This window comes from Accipiter gentilis, chromosome 2, assembly GCF_929443795.1.
Source record: "Accipiter gentilis chromosome 2, bAccGen1.1, whole genome shotgun sequence".
NCBI classification, from domain to species: domain Eukaryota; kingdom Metazoa; phylum Chordata; class Aves; order Accipitriformes; family Accipitridae; genus Astur; species Astur gentilis.
This window is the reverse complement of record NC_064881.1, coordinates 54,339,787-54,357,931: the sequence shown is the minus strand read 5'-3', so window position 1 is coordinate 54,357,931 and position 18,145 is coordinate 54,339,787. Positions and strand designations below refer to the sequence as shown.

The 18,145-nt window shown below is 67.3% G+C and overlaps 1 protein-coding gene and 2 non-coding genes across 3 annotated transcripts; all 3 read left to right on the top strand.

Moving 5' to 3' along the window:
• Positions 1-1,974: 1,974 nt before the first annotated feature.
• Positions 1,975-2,047, top strand: TRNAR-CCG (transfer RNA arginine (anticodon CCG)). Its single transcript has one exon. It is a non-coding gene; the product is annotated as a tRNA-Arg (tRNA).
• Positions 2,048-9,296: 7,249 nt separating this feature from the next.
• Positions 9,297-9,369, top strand: TRNAR-CCG (transfer RNA arginine (anticodon CCG)). The gene has a single exon. It is a non-coding gene; the product is annotated as a tRNA-Arg (tRNA).
• Positions 9,370-15,561: 6,192 nt separating this feature from the next.
• On the top strand, positions 15,562-18,125 carry VPS28 (VPS28 subunit of ESCRT-I). The gene is made up of 9 exons (XM_049820380.1): positions 15,562-15,752; positions 15,876-15,904; positions 16,048-16,085; positions 16,923-17,012; positions 17,107-17,212; positions 17,300-17,401; positions 17,494-17,547; positions 17,643-17,734; positions 17,821-18,125. Exons 1-9 carry the CDS (start codon positions 15,716-15,718, stop codon positions 17,936-17,938), a joined length of 666 nt encoding a protein of 221 aa, XP_049676337.1. The 5' UTR covers positions 15,562-15,715; the 3' UTR covers positions 17,939-18,125.
• The last annotated feature ends 20 nt before the right edge of the window (positions 18,126-18,145 follow it).

The following is an 18,145-nucleotide window of genomic DNA, read 5'->3' as shown; positions in this document are numbered from 1 at the left end:
GGGTGACGCCAGAGCCATGCCAGGGCACTGCCGGCAGCGCCGGGACGGTGCTGGGGGGTGCTGGGGCGATGCCGGGCGGTGCCGGGACGGCGAGCGGTGGTGCTGGGTGACGCCGAGGCAGTGCTGGCGGCGCCAGGGGTGGCGCTGGACGGTGCCGGCTGATGCCAGGGTGGTTCTGGGGCACTGCTGGGCGGTGCCGGGACGGCGAGCGGCGGTGCTGGCTGACACTGGGGTGGTGCCAGCGTGGTACCAGGGCACTGCCGGGCGATGCCGGGCAGTGCCAGGACGGCGCGTGGTGGTGCCGGGCGACGCCGAGGCGCGGCTGGCGGCGCCAGGGCCGCGCTGGATGGCGCTGGCTGACACGGTGGTGGTGCTGAGGCAGCGCCAGGTGACGGCAGGCGGTGCCGGGTGACGCCGGGCCGGTAGCGGGGCGCCGCCGGGCGCCGCCGGGCCGGCGAGCGGCGGTGCCGGGCGATCCCTGGGTGACGCCGAGGCGCTGCCGGCGGCGCCCGGACGGTGCCGGACGGCGCCGGGTGACGCCGGCCTCGTGCCGGGCCGCCGCCGGGCGATGGTGCTGGGTGCCGGCGGGCGCTCAGTGGAAGACGCTCTCCTCGTAGAGGGCCAGCAGCAGCAGCAGCCCCCAGCCCCCCAGCAGCCCGGCGCTCTGCAGCCCCAGCACCGGCCACGGCCGAACGTCCCGCGCCGCCAGCATGGCCGGGACCTGCGGGGCGGGAGGGTGCGGTTCAGGGGCGGGCGGCACGCGGCCGGCGGAGCCGCGGCACGGCGTGGCGGCCGCGGCGCCGGCGGCGCGGCGCACGCGGCGGGGCGCGCTAGACCGCGGAACGGCGCGGCGCGGCGGGCGCGGCGCGAACGGCGCGGCGCGGGGCGCACGCGGCACAGGCGGCGCGGCAGCCACGCGGCGCCCACGCGGCGCCCCCCGGCACACCCCCCCCCCCCCGGCCCCCGCGCGTCCCGCGGCGTGGGCTCACCATGTCGCAGAGGGCGAGGTGGAGGAGGAGGCCGGCGGCCAGCGCGGTCAGCCACGCGCGGGCGGCGGCGGCGGTGCCCAGGGCCAGCCCCACGTAGACCCCCGGCAGGACGGGCAGGGCCCCCCCCAGCCCCAGCGCCAGCACCCGCCGCCCGCTCAGCCCCGCCTGCTCCAGCACCCCAAGGGCCCCTGGCCGGACCCCGACACCCGTCAGGGGGTCCCGCGCCCTGGCGGCCGCCCGGTGCCCCCCGGCACCCACCCGGCGCCCCCGGACCCCTCTCCCACCGGGTGCCCCCCAGCTGCCCGGGTACCCCCAGCTCCCCGCCCCACGCACCCCCACCCCCTCCTGCCCCCCCCCCCCCTCATCCCTGGCACCCCGTGCAGCCCCCCACCCCACGCCCCCCCACCCCCAGCACCCCACCCCTCCCACCCCAGCCACCCCCCACCCCCCCCACCGCGCACCCCCCACCCCAAACACCCCCCCACCCCCTGCCCCTTGCCCCCCACCCCCCCGCGCTCCCCAGACCCCCCCCACCCCATTCACCCCCCATCCCTTGCCCCCCCCACCCCCCCATCCCTTGCCCCCCCCCGACCCCCAGACCCCCCCCACCCCCCCATCCCTTGCCCCCCCCCGACCCCCAGACCCCCCCCACCCCCCCTCCCCCTCCCCCCCCCCTCACCCAGCGCGTGCGGCAGCGCGTGGCAGAGCAGCGCCAGCCCCGTGCCCAGCCCGCTCAGCCGGGAGGCGGCGAAAGCGGCGCCCAGCGCCAGCCCGTCCGTCAGGCTGTGGGACGCGTCCCCCGCCGTCACCATGCAGGACAGAGCCCACCCGCCTGCGGGGGGGTTTGGGCCTTGTTTTAGGGGGGGGGGGGGGAGGAGAGGAAAAAAAAACCCAAAAAACCCCCCCCAAAAACCCCGCCGGCGGGGGGAGCGGGGGACCCTGCGGAGCATCCACCGCCCCCGCCCGGCTGCATCCCGGCCGCGGCGGCCCAGTGGCCTAATGGATAAGGCATCAGCCTCCGGAGCTGGGGATTGTGGGTTCGAGTCCCACCTGGGTCGGGGCGTCTTTTTGGGGAGGGGGGCGTTGGGGAGCGAGGGGGGGGGGGGGTTACCTCGGCTCGGCGGGTCCTGCGTGCTCTGGGGGGGGTCGGCGTCTTCCACCTTTACCTGGGGGAGGAGGAGAGGGGGGGATGTGGGGCTTGGGGGGGGGGGCCAGCACCCCCTGCCTCACATTACCCCGCAACACCCCCATCCCACCCAGCCCATCGCACCCACCATCACCCACAGCACCCCCAGCTCCCCACCCCAAAACACCCCTCACCCCATAGCACCCACCACCCCCCGCCCCGCATCACCCCATAACACCCACCACCCCCAGCCCCCCACGCAGCCCCCCCAGCTCCCCACCCCACAACACCCCCCCTGCCCCACATCCTACCGCCCCCCATTGCCCCCCACCTCGTCCCCCCGCCGCAGCAGGATTCCCAGCAGCTTCTCCAGCAGGAAAGCGGCGTAGAGCCCCCCCAGCACCCCCAGCACCTTCCAGGGGGGCCCCTCGGCCGAGCCCCCCCCCTCGCCGCCGTGGCCGTGGTGGTCCCCCTCGGCGTGAGCGTGCGAGCCCAGCAGCTGGCCGGGACACCCGTGGGCTCGGGGCACCCGTGGGCGCACGCGGGCGAGCGTGCAAAACGCGCGTGCGAGGCCGCCGCGCACGCCTGGGCAACCGCGGGGCCCCGGGCAAAAAAGCCCCACGCGTGCTCACGTGGGTGTCCCCACTGTGGGCGTCGTCCCCCCGGTGGCTGTCCCCCCCACTGTGTCCCCGTGTCCCCTCGTGTCCCCCTGCATCCCCCCCGTGGGTGTCCCCCCGTGTCCCCCCGTGTCCCCACATCCCCCTGCATCCCCCCCGTGGGTGTCCCCCCGTGTCCCCCCTGTGTCCCCCTGTCCCCCTGCATCCCCCCATGGGTGTCCCCCCGTGTCCCCCCATGTCCCCACTGTGTCCCCACATCCCCCTGCATCCCCCCCGTGGGTGTCCCCCCGTGTCCCCCCGTGTCCCCACATCCCCCTGCATCCCCCCCCGTGGGTGTCCCCCCACGTCCCCCCGTGTCCCCACATCCCCCTGCATCCCCCCCGTGGGTGTCCCCCCACGTCCCCCCGTGTCCCCCCTGTGTCCCCGCATCCCTCTGTCCCCCTGCATCCCCCCGTGGGTGTCCCCCCATGTCCCCCCATCCCCTCCTGTGTCCCCCCATGTCCCCCCTGTGTCCCCACATCCCCCTGCATCCCCCCCGTGGGTGTCCCCCCGTGTCCCCCCATATCCCCATGCCCCCCATGGGTGTCCCCCCGTCCCCTCCTGTGTCCCCACTGTGTCCCCACATCCCCCTGCATCCCCCTGTGGGTGTCCCCCCATGTCCCCCCATCCCCTCCTGTGTCCCCACCGTGTCCCCACATCCCCCTGCATCCCCCCAGTGGGTGTCCCCCCGTGTCCCCCCGTGTCCCCACATCCCCCTGCATCCCCCCCGTGGGTGTCCCCCCGTGTCCCCACATCCCCCTGCATCCCCCCGTGGGTGTCCCCCCGTGTCCCCCCCATGTCCCCTCATGTCCCCCTGTCCCCCTGCATCCCCCCCGTGGGTGTCCCCCCATGTCCCCCCTGTGTCCCCTCCTGTCCCCCTGTCCCCCTGCATCCCCCCCGTGGGTGTCCCCCCATGTCCCCCCTGTGTCCCCACATCCCCCTGCATCCCCCCCGTGGGTGTCCTCCCGTGTCCCCCCATGTCCCCATGCCCCCCATGGGTGTCCCCACGTCCCCACATCCCCCTGCATCCCCCCCGTGGGTGTCCCCCCATGTCCCCCCACGTCCCCCCGTGTCCCCACATCCCCCTGCATCCCCCCGTGGGTGTCCCCCCGTGTCCCACCTGCGGCAGGAGGTGCAGCAGGGCGTCCCCGCTGAGCGCCCCGGCCCCCAGCCCCAGCAGCAGCGGGTGCAGCCAGCGCCGGGCCCGGCGGCACGGGGGGCACCGCAGCAGCGCCAGGGCCACCGGCGGGCACAGGCACAGGCCCGCGCCGGCGGCCGTGGCCAGCAGGTACCCTGCGGGGACCGGGTTTGGGGGGACACGTCACGGGACGGGGACGCGGGTGGGCGCCGTCGCCTCCACGGGGCCGCGCGGTGCCGCCCCGTGGGACGGCGGGGCCCCGTTCCCAGCGGCCCACGATGCCACGCCGTGGGACGGCAGGATGCGTCCCCGTCCCCGTCCCCGGGGCTGCAAGCTGAGGTCCCGCGCCACGGCAGGATGCGTCCCCAGCCCCGTCCCCAGCCCCAGGGGCGCACGACGCCGTCCCGCGGGACGCTGTCCCCGTCCCCAGGGTGGCACGCTGAGGTCCCACGCCATGGCGGGATGTGGCCCCATCCCATTCCCAGCAGTGCACAGTGCCATCCCACGGGACGGCAGGGCCCCAAGACCCCCGTCCCCATCCCACGGGCGCACGGTGCCATCCCACGGGACAGAAGGACCCCGAGACCCCCGTCCCCATCCCCAGGGGCACACGATGCCATCCCGTGGGACGGCAGGACCCCAAGACCCCCATCCCCATCCCAGGGGCACACGATGCCATCCCATGGGACGGCAGGACCCCAAGACCCCCGTCCCCATCCCATGGGCACACGGTGCCATCCCACGGGACAGAAGGACCCCATGACCCCCATCCCCATCCCAGGGGTGCATGATGCCATCCCGTGGGACAGCAGGACCCCATCCCCATCCCAGGGGCGCACGATGCCATCCCACGGGACGGCAGGGCCCCAAGACCCCCGTCCCCATCCCACGGGCACACGGTGCCATCCCACGGGACAGAAGGACCCCAAGACCCCCATCCCCATCCCATGGGCGCACGATGCCATCCCGTGGGACAGCAGGACCCCATCCCCATCCCAGGGGCACACAATGCCATCCCGCAGGATGGCAGGACCCCATCCCCATCCCATGGGCGCACGATGCCATCCCACGGGATGGCAGGGCCCCAAGACCCCATCCCCATCCCAGGGGTGCACGATGCCATCCCACGGGATGGCAGGGCCCCAAGACCCCATCCCCATCCCAGGGGTGCACGATGCCATCCCACGGGATGGCAGGACCCCGTCCCCGTCCCCGTCCCCGCTCACTCTCAAGGGTGCTGAGCTGGTCGGTGGCCGTGGGGCCGGTGGGGCTGGTGGCCGTGGGTCCGGTGGCCGTGGGTCCGGTGGGTCCGGTGGTGCCAGCGGCGGTGGGCTGGTGCCGGCGGTGGGGGGGGGGGGTGTTGTGGGGGTGCGGGGGGGTGTTGGGGGGCGCAGGCTCGGCTGAGCTGCTGCTGCAGCAGCGCGGGGGCCAGGCGCGAGAAATCCCCCCGCGAGAGCGGGACCCCCCCCGGCAGCCCCAGGGCCCCCAACAGCTCGGGGGGGGACAGGCACACCTGGGGGGGGGGCCCGGCCTCAGCCCTGGGCGGATGGAGCCCCCCGGGGGGGGAGGCTGGACCCTACCCCCACCCAGAGCACCCTGACCCCCCAAGGACAGCCCAGACCTCCCCAAGCAACCTGACCCCCCCCATGGCAGCCTGACACCCCCCCAGGGGACCCTGAGTCTCCCCCAGAACACCCTGACCCCCCCAAGGAAGCCCAGACCCCTCCAGATCAGCCCGGACCCCCCCCAAGAGCACCCTGGCCCCCCCCCAGGGGACCCTGACCCCCCCCCCAAATACCTTGAACCCCCCTCCCAAATACCCTGACCCCCCCCGAGCACCCTGACCAGCCCCCCCAAAATACCTTGAACCCCCCAGAGCACCCTGACCCCCCCCAAGCACCCTGACCACCCCCCCAAATACCCTAACCCCCCCAAGGGAACCCACACCCCTCCAGATCAGCCCAGACCCCCCCAAGAGCACCCTGGCCCCCCCCAGGGGACCCTGACCCCTCCCATGGCACCCTGACCCCCCGAAAGGAACCCAGACCCCTCCAGATCAGCCCAGACCCCCCCCCAGAGCACCCTGACCCCCCCCCTCCAGGGCACCCCCGGGTGCCCCCCCCTCACCGTGTCCCAGGGCTGGCTCTGGATGCGGGTGTGGGGCAGCGCATCGGGGCGGCCGTCCCCGTCCCCGTCCCCACGGGGGGGGTCTCCATGGGGGGCGTCCCCGTGGGGGGGTCCCGGTGGGTGCTGCTGCTCCCCGGGCCCCAGCCCCAGCTGCTCCATCAGGGTGCTCAGCCCTGCCGGGTGCCGTCACAGCTCTGCCCCACGGCTCTGCCCCACGGCATCTGCCCCACACCTCCCCGCCCCACAACCTGCAGCCCCCCCCATTGCCCCCATCCCAGGGCTCCCTGCCCCATTCCCCCTGCCCCCCCATCCCCACCCCCCATCTCCCCCCCCACCCTATAGCCCCCCCCCTCCGCCCCCCCCAGTCCCTCACCGTGGGGGCCGTGGCCAAAGCGGAGGACGAGGTAGTCGAGGAAGAATCCGGGGGGGTCCGTGGGGCGCAGGCAGCGCCCGCGCAGCACCAGGGTGCCCAGGGCGGCCAGCACCCGCTCCCCCGGCCGGACCCCCACCCGCGGGGACGCCGACCGGCCGGCCGCCAGCACGCCCGCCGCGTCCACGCAGCCCTGCGCCACGCCGGCACCGTCACCGTCACCGCCGCCGCCCACCCGCCCCACGCGCGCCCTACGCCGGCGATGACCCCCCCCACGGCACGCGCCGGTGTCACCGGGACACGGGTGTCACCTCCCCGGGGCACGGGTGTCCACGCAACGGTGGCCATGGCACGTGTCACCTCCATGGGACACGGGTGTCCACGCAATGGTGGCCGTGCCACACGTGTGACCTCCCCGGGACACGCGTGCCGGTGACGGTGACCCCGTGTCCCCTCCCCACGCCCCAAGCCACACGTGTCCCCTCCCTGCCCCCCACGTCCCCCCCGTGTCCCCTCACCTGGTGGCTGTCGGCGCTGCGGTAGTTGCGCTGCACGGCCGCCAGCAGCTCCGTCACCTCCCACAGGCTGGGGCCACCGCGGCCGCTGCCGGTGGTGATGCCAGTAGCGTTGGCATTGGCGGTGGTGGCGGCGACATTGACGTTGGCGTTGGCATCGGTGTTGGCATTGGTGTTGGCGTTGACATTGACGTTGGCGTTGGCATCGGTGTTGGCGTTGGTGTTGGCGTTGACATTGACGTTGGTGTTGGCGTTGGCATTGGTGTTGGTGTTGGCGTTGGCGTTACTGTTGGCGTCGGCGTCGGCATCCGCATTGCCATCGGCGTCAGCGGTGAAGGCGCGGTGCAGCGCCCGTGCGTGGGCAGCCCAGCGCCCTGAGGCGGCGTCGGCGCAGGCGGCGTCGGGGTCCCGCAGGGTGGCCAGGACGGCGGCCCCCAGCCAGGGCAGGTCGGCGGCCTCCAGCCCGGCGGCGGCACCCGCCTTCCCCGCCAGCGCCAGGACGGCGCCCGCCGAGAGGCACTGGGGGACGGCACGGGGGGGTCAGGCTGCCGGGGGGGTCACCGGCAGCACAGAGGGGTGCTGGGAGCAGCGGGGCTGACGCCCGCCCCTGTGTCTCCAGCCCCACGGGCACCCCCCAAAATCCACCCCCCCGCCCTGTGGGACCCACTGGGCACCCTGCAAGGGACGGGGACATCCCTGGCACCCCCCCAGCACCCTGCGGGGGGTCAGGGACCCCCCCGGACGGAGACCACGCACCCACCCCCACTCCCACCACGGCGGCACCGGCACGGCACAGACCCCTGCGGCGGGGACAGGAGGGGGGACAGGGCTCAGCACCCGGCACCCAGGTCCTGGGGCACCCGGGGGGGCAGCGGGTCCCCGCGCCAGGCGGCGCCGTGGCGTGGTGTGCCGTGATCGGATGCACGGCGCCATGCGGTGCTGCACCACGTTGTGCCATATACAGATGCACGGTGCCATGCGGTGCTGCACCGCGCCAGGCGGTGCCGTGCCGTGCCACGCACCGCTCCAGGGTGCCGTGAGACACTGTGGCACGCCAAGTCGCGCCATGCCACGCCGTGCCGTGCCGGCGAGCTGGAGTTTGACCCCGGCCGCCCGCCCTGCCTTCCTTTCCACACGGCCCGGTGTCGCCGGCGCGGGCGCTTACCTTTCCACACGGCCCGGCGCGGCACTGCGCACGGCCGGCGGCGATGCCCACGAGGGACTCCACGGTGCCGCGGGGCAGGGAACCGCTCCCCGACGACAGCAGGGCCTCCAGTGCCGCCACCGGCTCGGCGACGCCAGGGGGATCCCCGCCGGCCGCCCCCGAGCCCAGGGCCAGCAGGAGCAGCAGAGGGGTCATGGCGAAAAAAACCAAGGAGGGGTCCGGCATGGCACGGAGATGCCGGTGGGCCGCGGTGCCGTCGGTGCTGGGGGTTGCCCGGCCGGTGCCGGTGTGCCGTGGGGCGCCGGGGCTGTAAAACCGCCCGGGGCCGCGGCGGTGATTGGCTCGGGGTGAGATTGCCCCGGGTTAACCATTCCTCAGGGCCCGGCACGGCGCCTGCGCCCGCGCCCGGCCCCCGCCGAGCCCCGGCACCCCGCGCCCTCGCCCGCCCCATGGGTGCCGGGACCCTCCCCGAGGGTGCTGGGCTCTCCTCCGGCGCCCGGCTCACCCTGGGGCGCTCGGCTGCGCCGGCACACGACCACGGTGTCCGTGGTCAGAAGGGGAGTCAGCCATGCCACGGCCTCTGCCGGGGCTGCTGGCGCTGCCGGCCGGCAAAGGGACACGGTGACCCGCGGGTGGCCCTGCCGTGGGTCCCTGGCCGTGCCCTGCAGCACCGCGGTGCTGCTGGTGGGGCCTGAGCAGCACGGCATGGGTTGGCATGGCGTGGCATCGCACTGTCCCATGTGGCACAGCATGGTGTGGCACGGCACAGCCAAACTGCAGACACGGCACGTGCCGATGCCCTGGGAGCCACCCAGCCACCCCACAGCAGTACCGTGCCCCACGGCACGGCCGTACCGCGGCAGAGGGGCAGGCAGGGAGGACGTCCCGGCTGCAGATTCATCGCCATTCCCGGCAGAGCCGGTGCGGCAGAGCACCGGGGTGGCTCGCGCCCGGCACACCCGGCCCGCGAGCAGGGAGACAGCCCTCGCCATGCGCCCGGCCATCCCGGTGCCGGCAGGTACCGCGGCCACCCCGAACTCTCCCCGCCAGCCAAAGGGCAGCCGGGCTGGTGGCACCACCGGCGTCCACCCCGTCCGCCCTCGTTAGGGTCAGCGACCTCATTAGGGTCAGCAACTTCGTTAGGGCCAGCGACGCCCTCACGCCCTCCCGGCCGTGCCGCAGTGCCGGGCACCCACCGCGCCGGTGGCCGGGCCCAGTGGCCTAATGGATAAGGCATCAGCCTCCGGAGCTGGGGATTGTGGGTTCGAGTCCCACCTGGGTCGAGGAGGGGGAAGGAACGTGGATTTTGCCCCACGGGGCGGACCGGCCACAGCCCCGCGGTGACGTGTCCGACGTGCCGGCACCACCGCGGCCACTTCGGAGCATCCCAGGGGCGGTGGGACACTTCCAGCCAGAGCCCCCGCACCAAATCCCACCGGCCGTGGGACCAGGAGAGGAATTATTTTCACCCAAGGCTGTCTTGGCAGCGATGGGCGAAGCCGAGACGGTTTTCCGCTCGCTCCCACGAGGACACGGGCAGCCGGACCGCGCCTGGACGGGGCATGGGTCCGACACGGCGTCAGGCTTTAATATCCCGGCAATCAGGCAGTTTCGTTAAGGGCAATAAAAGAATAAACCTCCTCGCACGATACTGCAGCTCCGGCTATCTCGGCACAGCATCGGCCAAGAAGTTAATGTTTGACGATGGGTCTGCCCGACGGTGCTACGGCAGGAGGGGATGCCGGCACAGCGCCGGGCAGCGTTTGGGGGAAAATCTGTGGAAATGAGGCGGGTTTTCCACCATCGTTGAGTTTTTGGCTCCGAGATGAGATCCCTGGTGTCCGTCCCTTCTCCTCCCCGTGCCCATAAGTTTCGGTTTTGCCGGGGGTTTGCCTTCAGCACAAGCTCACGGCGCGGGGACGGCAGATCCCGGGCAGCATCGGCCGCAACTGGCCTCATACCGAGTCCCGAGTCTCTCGTACCGAGACGGGCTGTTTGCCCACTTTCGGCAAAGCCCGGCTTGGTGGGTGCTGGTGGGGACCATAACAAGCCCGGGGAGGTTCGTCCCTTGTCCCTGCACAAATACCGATGTCCTGGTCGGCATCACATCGACCGGTTTCCCTTGGACGGTGCCGAGGAACCGCCGAGGAGCTGCCAAACCGCCCAGGTCCACCCAAAGCTCAGGCTGATCCCAGCCCAGGTGGGATGGGACCTCCCAGATCAGCAGGTCCAACCTTCCGTGGCGAAGGAGCCTGGATCAGACCCTCTCGCACCCCGTCCGGTTGCGTCTCGGACACCGCCGGTGATGGGGGCTCCACCACGTTGTCGCAGCCGTCGATGGTTCTCGCTGTAAAACACGTCTTAGGTCAAGACGAGACTTCTCCTGGTGTCACCTGCACCCGTTGTCCTCACCGTGTGGCTCCTGGTGAAGGGAGAGCCCTCCATCTGCTCGGTAGCTGCCTGGGGTGGGTTGACCACGGTTGGCTGCCAGACGCCCACCCAGCCGCTCCATCACCCCCTTCCATCAGCGAGATGGGGGGAAAATAGGACAAAACGCTCGCGGGTGGAGGCAAGGACAGGGAGGTCACTCACCGACTACCGTCACGGCGAAACAGACTCAACTTGGGGAAATTAATTGGATTTATTGTCACTCAGTAACAGAGTAGGAAAATGAGAAAGAAGAACCATCTAAAGATCTAAAACCATCGTCTCCCCCACCCACCTTCATCCCAGGCTCAGTGTCACTCCCGACTCCTCTTCTTCCTCCCCCCGAGGGATGGGGAACGGGGGTTGGGGTCAGTCCGTGACACTTCGTCTCTGCTGCTCCTTCCTCCCCGCGCTCTTCCCTTGCTCCAGGGTGGGATCCCACCCATAGGAGACAGTCCTCCATGGGCTTCTCCAACGTGGACCTCCACGGGCTGCAGGGCGATCTGCTCCGTGTGGACCTCCATGGGCTGCAGGATGGAGAACTGCTCCAACATGGACCTCTACACACTGTGGGTCAGAGATCTGCTCCAACATGGACCTCCACGGGCTACAGGATGGAGAACTGCTCCAACATGGACCTCTACACACTGTGGGTCAGAGATCTGCTCCAATGTGGACCTCCACGGGCTGCAGGATGGAGATCTGCTCCAATGTGGACCTCCACGGGCTGCAGGATGGAGATCTGCTCCAACATGGACCTCCACGGGCTGCAGGCTGGACTTCTGCTCCAACATGGACCTCCATGGGTTGCAGGATAGAGATCTGCTCCAACATGGACCTCCATGGGCTGCAGGATGGAGATCTGCTCCAACATGGACCTCTACACACTGTGGGTCAGAGATCTGCTCCAACGTGGACCTCCACGGGCTGCAGGATGGAGATCTGCTCCAACATGGACCTCCATGGGCTGCAGGATGGAGATCTGCTCCAACGTGGAGCTCTACACGCTGCAGGATGGAGATCTGCTCCAACATGGACCTCCACGGGCTGCAGGCTGGACTTCTGCTCCAGCACCAGGAGCACCTCCTTCCCTTCCTTCCCCTCCAGCCGTGGGCTCCGCGGAGCCGCTCCTCTCCCGTTGCCTCACTCCGCGTTATCCCAAGAGGTGCCGTCGCCGATGGGCTCAGCTTTGGGCTCCGTTGGGTCCACCCTGGAGCCGTCTGGAACGGGCTCTGTCCAACAACAGGACCAGCTCCTGGTGTCTTCTCTAAGAAGCCCCCCCCGCGCTACCGAACCCCTGCCGCGTAGACCCCACACAGCACTCTCTAAGTACCGGAACAGGCGACCAGGTCCACCCCGAGCCTTCTCCAGGGAGGTGAGCCCCATCTCCACCAGCCGTCCCTCCCAGGGCAGGTTCTCCAGCCTTTGGATCGTCTCCACGGCCCCCTCCGGCACGTCTCCATCTTTCGGGAGTCGCGGCAGTGGCCGGAGCCGGACACGGTACCGCCGGGTAGAGCGGGATGACCGCGTCCGTCTTGGCCAACGACATCCCTGCGGATCCAACCCAGGACCGGGTCTGACGATTTGTATCTAAATCTCTTACGCATCATGTAATGAAAGAGCAGTACTACCTCGGCTTTATTGAAAGTGGACTTCTTGATGGACCTCCGTTTTCTCTGGAAGTTGTATTTTTGTGGTTACATGAGAACGTTTTTACTTGACTAAAAGAACCAAAGGTTCTGCTTCTTAAGTTTGCTAAACGTTGACAGAAGCAACACACAAACCCTAAGTCTTCAAGGAAAACTGTGGTATAATTCTGCTTTAATTTGTTTGATTTATACTTTCATATTATTTATACCTCTATATTATTTATACCTTTATACTATTTATAACTTATTTATACGAATAATTAACCAGGATTTGCTTAAGCCAGGTCTAAGCCTCTTGAGCCAGGTCTAAGCCTCTTAAACCAGCTCTAAATCTTTTAAGACAGGTCTAAATCTCTCCTTCCAACTCAGGAAACCTCTCCTTTCTGCCCCAAAACCTGCGCCTCGACAGCGCCGCGTGACACAGAGGTCCCAACAGCGGCAGGGTGCGAGCCTGGAGAAATTCCACGCGGGGACGGACGACAGGACACCAACGTGATGACCAAAGTCGCCGGTTTATTGAGCCCAGCGGATTGTTCTTATACAGTTCTCTAATTCCCTTAAAAGCTTTGATTGGCTGCTGCATACAAGCATATAGCATCCACGTGCACAAGCATAAAATATGATCGGTTATATCGACACTCTGCACGCGCATAAACTTAAGGTACAGTTGGTTATACTAACTCTGTACACGCGCATAAACATAGGACATAATTGGTTATATCAACTAAAACATGCGAAACTTGTCTCAGTCTAATTGGTCCGGACAAACTGCCGAATTGAGGTTCTTTGTGCCAAGTTCCCTTTATCGCGGAATGCGCACCTGCGTTCCTCTAATGGGCATCTTTCCTTTTTTTTTGTCTTCTTGTTTATTCCGTTCAAGACCTTCTACAGGCGTCTGGAATGCTCTTGTGACCGCTGGCTGAATACGTGTCCACATGCGAGGGACAGAAGGATGGATGGACGGACGGACGGCAGAACGCTCTCCTGCGGGGTCGGAGGACGGCTTTCCTCGGCGCCGGCAGCACAAATCCTGGCGCTGGGCGACCACTGCGAACCCACCGGGGTGCTTGGGTGGCTGGGGAAGGGGTCACAAGGCCGTTTCTTCGCGTGGCGACACAGTGGAGCATCTCGGGGATTTTCCTCTTCGTTTTTCTATTTCTTCTTATATTTAACCCCGTGATTTTCCTAAGTGGAAGACGTTAAAGTTTCAGAAATCCCCGTATCCCGGTAGCGCCCAAAGTCACGAGCCGGCAGCCTCGACCCTGGACTCGAATCGCGATCTGGCGCTAAACCACAAACCGATCCGTCGCCTACCGAATTTGGGAGCCCCGAGGACGTCGAGCAGCAGTCGTCAACCCCGTTTCGGGGGTAACCAGAGGAACATGACGGCGTTTCTCAGCTCCGCCAGAGGACATGGACACCCCCGGGAAGCGGCGAGGAGCCGGCGCTGGCGGCAGGACGGGTCACCAAAAACCAGATTCCTTCACCCACCCGAGCACCTGGAGCGCGTACCGGCGCTGGGACGCGGTTACAAAAAAACCCCAAACGCCTCGACGCCATCTCGGTGCCGGGAACCCTCGGAAACGCCGGCGGGTTTTTCCCGGAGTTTGTTTCTTTCCCGTCTTTCCCCTTTCCAAGGAACGACCGGCGCCGCCTCGTTCCCCAGCGCGGCACCGACCTCGCCGTGGACTCCGCGGCCCCCGGAGCCCATCCCGGCGTTTTACAGCCTCGCGGCAAAGGTCGAAGCGCTTCGCCCGGCTCCGGAGGGAGTCCTCCCGCCCGGCGCGGCGAGCCAGCGCCGACGTCCCGGCCTTCACCCCTCCCGCTATCGGCGGGTTTACGGCCGCCGCGGGGCGCGCCAGCCGCCACCTCACGCGCTCCTTGCCCCGCCGGCGAGGGTGGACGAGGACAGCGTCCTCCTCCTCCTCCTCCTCCATTCCCAGCTGGCTGTTGCCTTCCTTCGGAAAGCTGCCTGCCTGCAGGGCTGCAGCGCCCACACCTGCCTGCAAAAATTTTGTTTGCGTTAGGGTCTTCTTCCTGCTGTTAGTGGCAAACGTCGTATTTTACAAAAGTCTCAAATTATAGACGTAACTCCCGAAAAAGCCTGAGTTCAGGCTGCTTCTCGGCTGCGAGCGGCTCCGCTGCTCTAAACACGCTCCTCGGGACAGCACTGTCATAAATTGCGACCACAAGGGATCATAATCCAATTAAAATTTTATTAATTATAGCAAGTAGAATATGAGCAAATACAGCGCTGGACGGCAGGGGAGTCTGCGCTCCACCAACTGCCGTAACTTTAGGTTACAGTTACATTCCTTACATACATTTCATGTACCCTTTTCTTGTAAGTCTCCGCCTTGTCTTGTTTCTTCTTTCTTCACTGGTGTAGGTCTGTTACCATGTAGATTCAGTAGATCTTCTCAAGGATGACTGTCCTTTGATATGGAATGTCTTCTGATGTGGAGAAATGCAGCTGTTGTTCTTCCTTTCCTTATCTAGGGAGTCATAGCCATTACTTTTTCCCCCTTATCTAGTAAGTTATAGCAAGTGCCCTCTTCCCGGGACCTCCACACATAATTCGAGCAAGTCTTGTCATTTACACAAGGCATATGTTAACTCTCGACATCTCTTCCCCCTTCTTGATTTCCTGAACAAATTTAACCCGTTTATTACATAAGCGATCTCAGGTCTTTTTGCAGTTTAATCTTTACACTGGGCTTAACATAAATCTTAATAAACAATATCATATTCATAGTTTCTCACAGCACCCTGCCAGCTCTAGTCACAACTTAGTAGACCTTTGCTTTCGCTTTATTTAAGCCTAATTTTAGCGCAAAGTTGCTCTTGCTGCTCGCCCCCCGCTGTTAAACCCCCGGGCAACGTTCGCAGCACGACGCGCAACCGCGCGCGCGCTCTCGTAGCCGCTACCCAAACCCAAGCCAGCTCGTCGCACGACGCCTGGTGACGCGCAGCCTGCAAAGGACCGAACCCGCCGTACCGCGGGCTACGAGCCGCGCTCGGATACGGGTCACGTGCAACAGCAGATTTGAGAAATCACCGGAAAAAAAATCAACTGCAGCACCCGCAGCGCCCACGCCCGCCCCAGCGAAGCCCCCGAGGGGCAGCGCACAAGGCGACACCGTGTTGCTGCAGCCCCCCCCCCCCCCCCCGCCCCGGCAGGACCCCCCAGCCCCAGGGAGCGGGGGGCGGCCCCTTCCCGCCAAAACTGGCGCCTTATTCCCGCCAAAAAGCGGCGCCTTATTCCCGCCAAAAAGCGGCGCCTTATTCCCGCCCGAACCTCTAGCCCCGCCCCTCCCGCCCTTCGCCCCGCCCCGCGAGGTGTTCAACCGCGCAGGCGCGACCAGCCGAGCGCCGGATCGTCGAACCGCCGGATCGTCGAACCGCCGGATCATCGAACCGCCGCCATTTTGCGGAAGAGCGGCGGCACCGGGGGAAGGGGAGCGCGGACCCCTCCGGTCGCGGTCGGGGGGGGGGGACACCCAGCCCCACGACACCCCCAGACCCCTCCGGGTGAAGCGGGGACCCCGGCGGGATGTTCCACGGCATCGCGGGCCCGCCCGGGATGGGAGGTGAGAGCAGGCCCCGCGCCCCAGGCCCCATGGGGTATGGGGGGGGATTTTGGGGTTACCGGGGGGTTCACGGTGTTTCCCAGCCCCCGTCTAACGCTGCCCACTCCCCTCTTTTCTTTGCAGCCCCCGGGAACAAGCCGGAGCTGTACGAGGTGAGTGGGGCCGCTGACCCGCCCCAAAACCCGGGGCTGAGCCCCCCCCAAAACCCGGGGCTGAGCCCCCCCCAAAACCCGGGGCTGAGCCCCCCCCAAAACCCGGGGCTGAGCCACCCCCCCCCCCGCCTTGTTCCCGGCAGGAGGTGAAGCTCTACAAGACCGCACGGGAGAGGGAGAAGTGAGTCCAGTCCCAGCCCTGTCCCTGCACCCGGGGGGACACACACCCCCGTACACCCCCGTGATGGCGGGCAGGAGCCCCTGCCCCACAGAGGAAGGTGTCCGGGACGCGGCTGTCCATCGCCATCTCCCCTTCTCCATCGCCATCCTTCCTGGAACCTCTCTCCACCGCGGTCCCCCATTCTCCCATCATGCTCCTTTTCTCTCCCACCATGGCCCCCTTCTCTCCATCACGGTCCCCTTATCTCCATCGTGGTCCCTCTTGGGACACTGCTCTGCACTGTAGTCCCCCCTTCTCTCCATTGTGGTCCCCCATTCTCCATCGCAGTCCCCTCTTCTCCATCGCCATCCTTCCTGGGACACCATTGTCCATCGCAGTCCTTCCTGGAACGTCTCTCTCCACCACGGTCCCCCCTTCTCCATCATGGTCCTTTTCTCTCCCACCAAGGTCCCCTTATCTCCATCACAGTTCTCTATTCTCCATGGTGGTGCCCTTCTTTCCGTCACAGTCCCCTCTTATCCATCGCGGTCCCTCTTGGAATGCTCTCCATCGCAGTCCCCTTCTCTCCATCGCAGTCTCTCTTGGGACACTGCTCTCCACCGTGGTGGCCTTCTCTCCATTATGGTCCTCTCTTCTCCATCGCTGTCCGCTCTTTTCTATCGCAGTCCTTCCTGGGATGCGGCTTTCCACCGTGGCCCCCCATTCTCCATCGCAGTCCCCCTCTTCTCCATCGCGGTCCCCTCTTGGGACACTGCTCTCTACTGTAGCCCCCTCTTCTCCGTCGCGGTCCCCCTCTTGGGACACAGCTCTCCACTGCGGTCCCGGTTGCGGTTACAGGTACGACAACATGGCCGAGCTCTTTGCGGTGGTGAAGACGCTGCAGGCTCTGGAGAAAGCCTACATCAAGGACTGCGTCTCTCCTAACGAGTGAGTTCTGGGGCGACGGAGCCCTCGGGAGGGTCTGTTGTGTCCCTGCGGGGGGGACACGAGCCCATCCCCTCCCTGCCCCATCTCTCCGCAGGTACACGGCCGCCTGCTCCCGCCTCCTGGTCCAGTTCAAAGCCGCCCTCAAGCAAGTGCAGGGCTCCGAGATCAGCTCTATCGACGACTTCTGCCGCAAATTCCGGGTGAGCCAAGGCACTGCCGGTACTCTCGGCAGGTACCGGGGCTTCGCAGGTGCCGCTCACGGCGCTCACGGCATTGTCTCCCCGCAGCTCGACTGCCCCTTGGCCATGGAGAGGATCAAGGAGGACCGGCCCATCACCATCAAGGACGACAAGGGCAACCTCAACCGCTGCATCGCCGATATCGTCTCCGTACGGTGCCGGGGGGTTGCCGGGGCTCGGCTTCGGTGGTTTGGGGAGGGTGGGAAGGGTCGTGGTTGAGCCGAACGCTCCTTCCCTCGCAGCTCTTCATCACGGTGATGGATAAGCTGCGCCTGGAGATCCGAGCCATGGACGAGGTAGGGTACCAATGCTCATCCATGTGCCGTGGCAGCCCCCGGAGTCCTGGTTTGGCAACACCGGCGCAGCGGCTCACCCCCAATTCTCTCCCCAGATCCAGCCAGACCTACGGGAGCTGATGGAGACCATGAACCGCATGAGCCACCTGCCCCCCGACTTCGAGGGGAGGCAGAAAGTCAACCAATGGTGAGTGCCAGCGTGCCGGCACCATTACCGGCACTGTTTTTGGAGTGCCAGCGTGCTGCTGACGCAGCCCCCCCGCCTTCTCCCAGGCTCCAGACACTCAGCGGGATGTCGGCGTCGGATGAGCTGGATGATTCCCAGGTCCGGCAGATGTTATTCGACCTGGAATCTGCCTACAACGCCTTCAACCGCTTTCTCCACTCCTGAGCCATCCGGCACGTGCCGGCACCGCCGCTCCCTCCCGGTTTTAGCCTCCCAGTCCCCTCCCAGTCCTTACTGGCGTTAAGAGGAAGTTGAGGACAATAAACCCCTCATCCCTCACCTGCCTCGCGAGCGCCGGTGACGCTGGGACCCCAAAAAGCACCAGCCACGTTCATAAATATGGTGTGTAATGGCCACGCCGATTAAAACCAC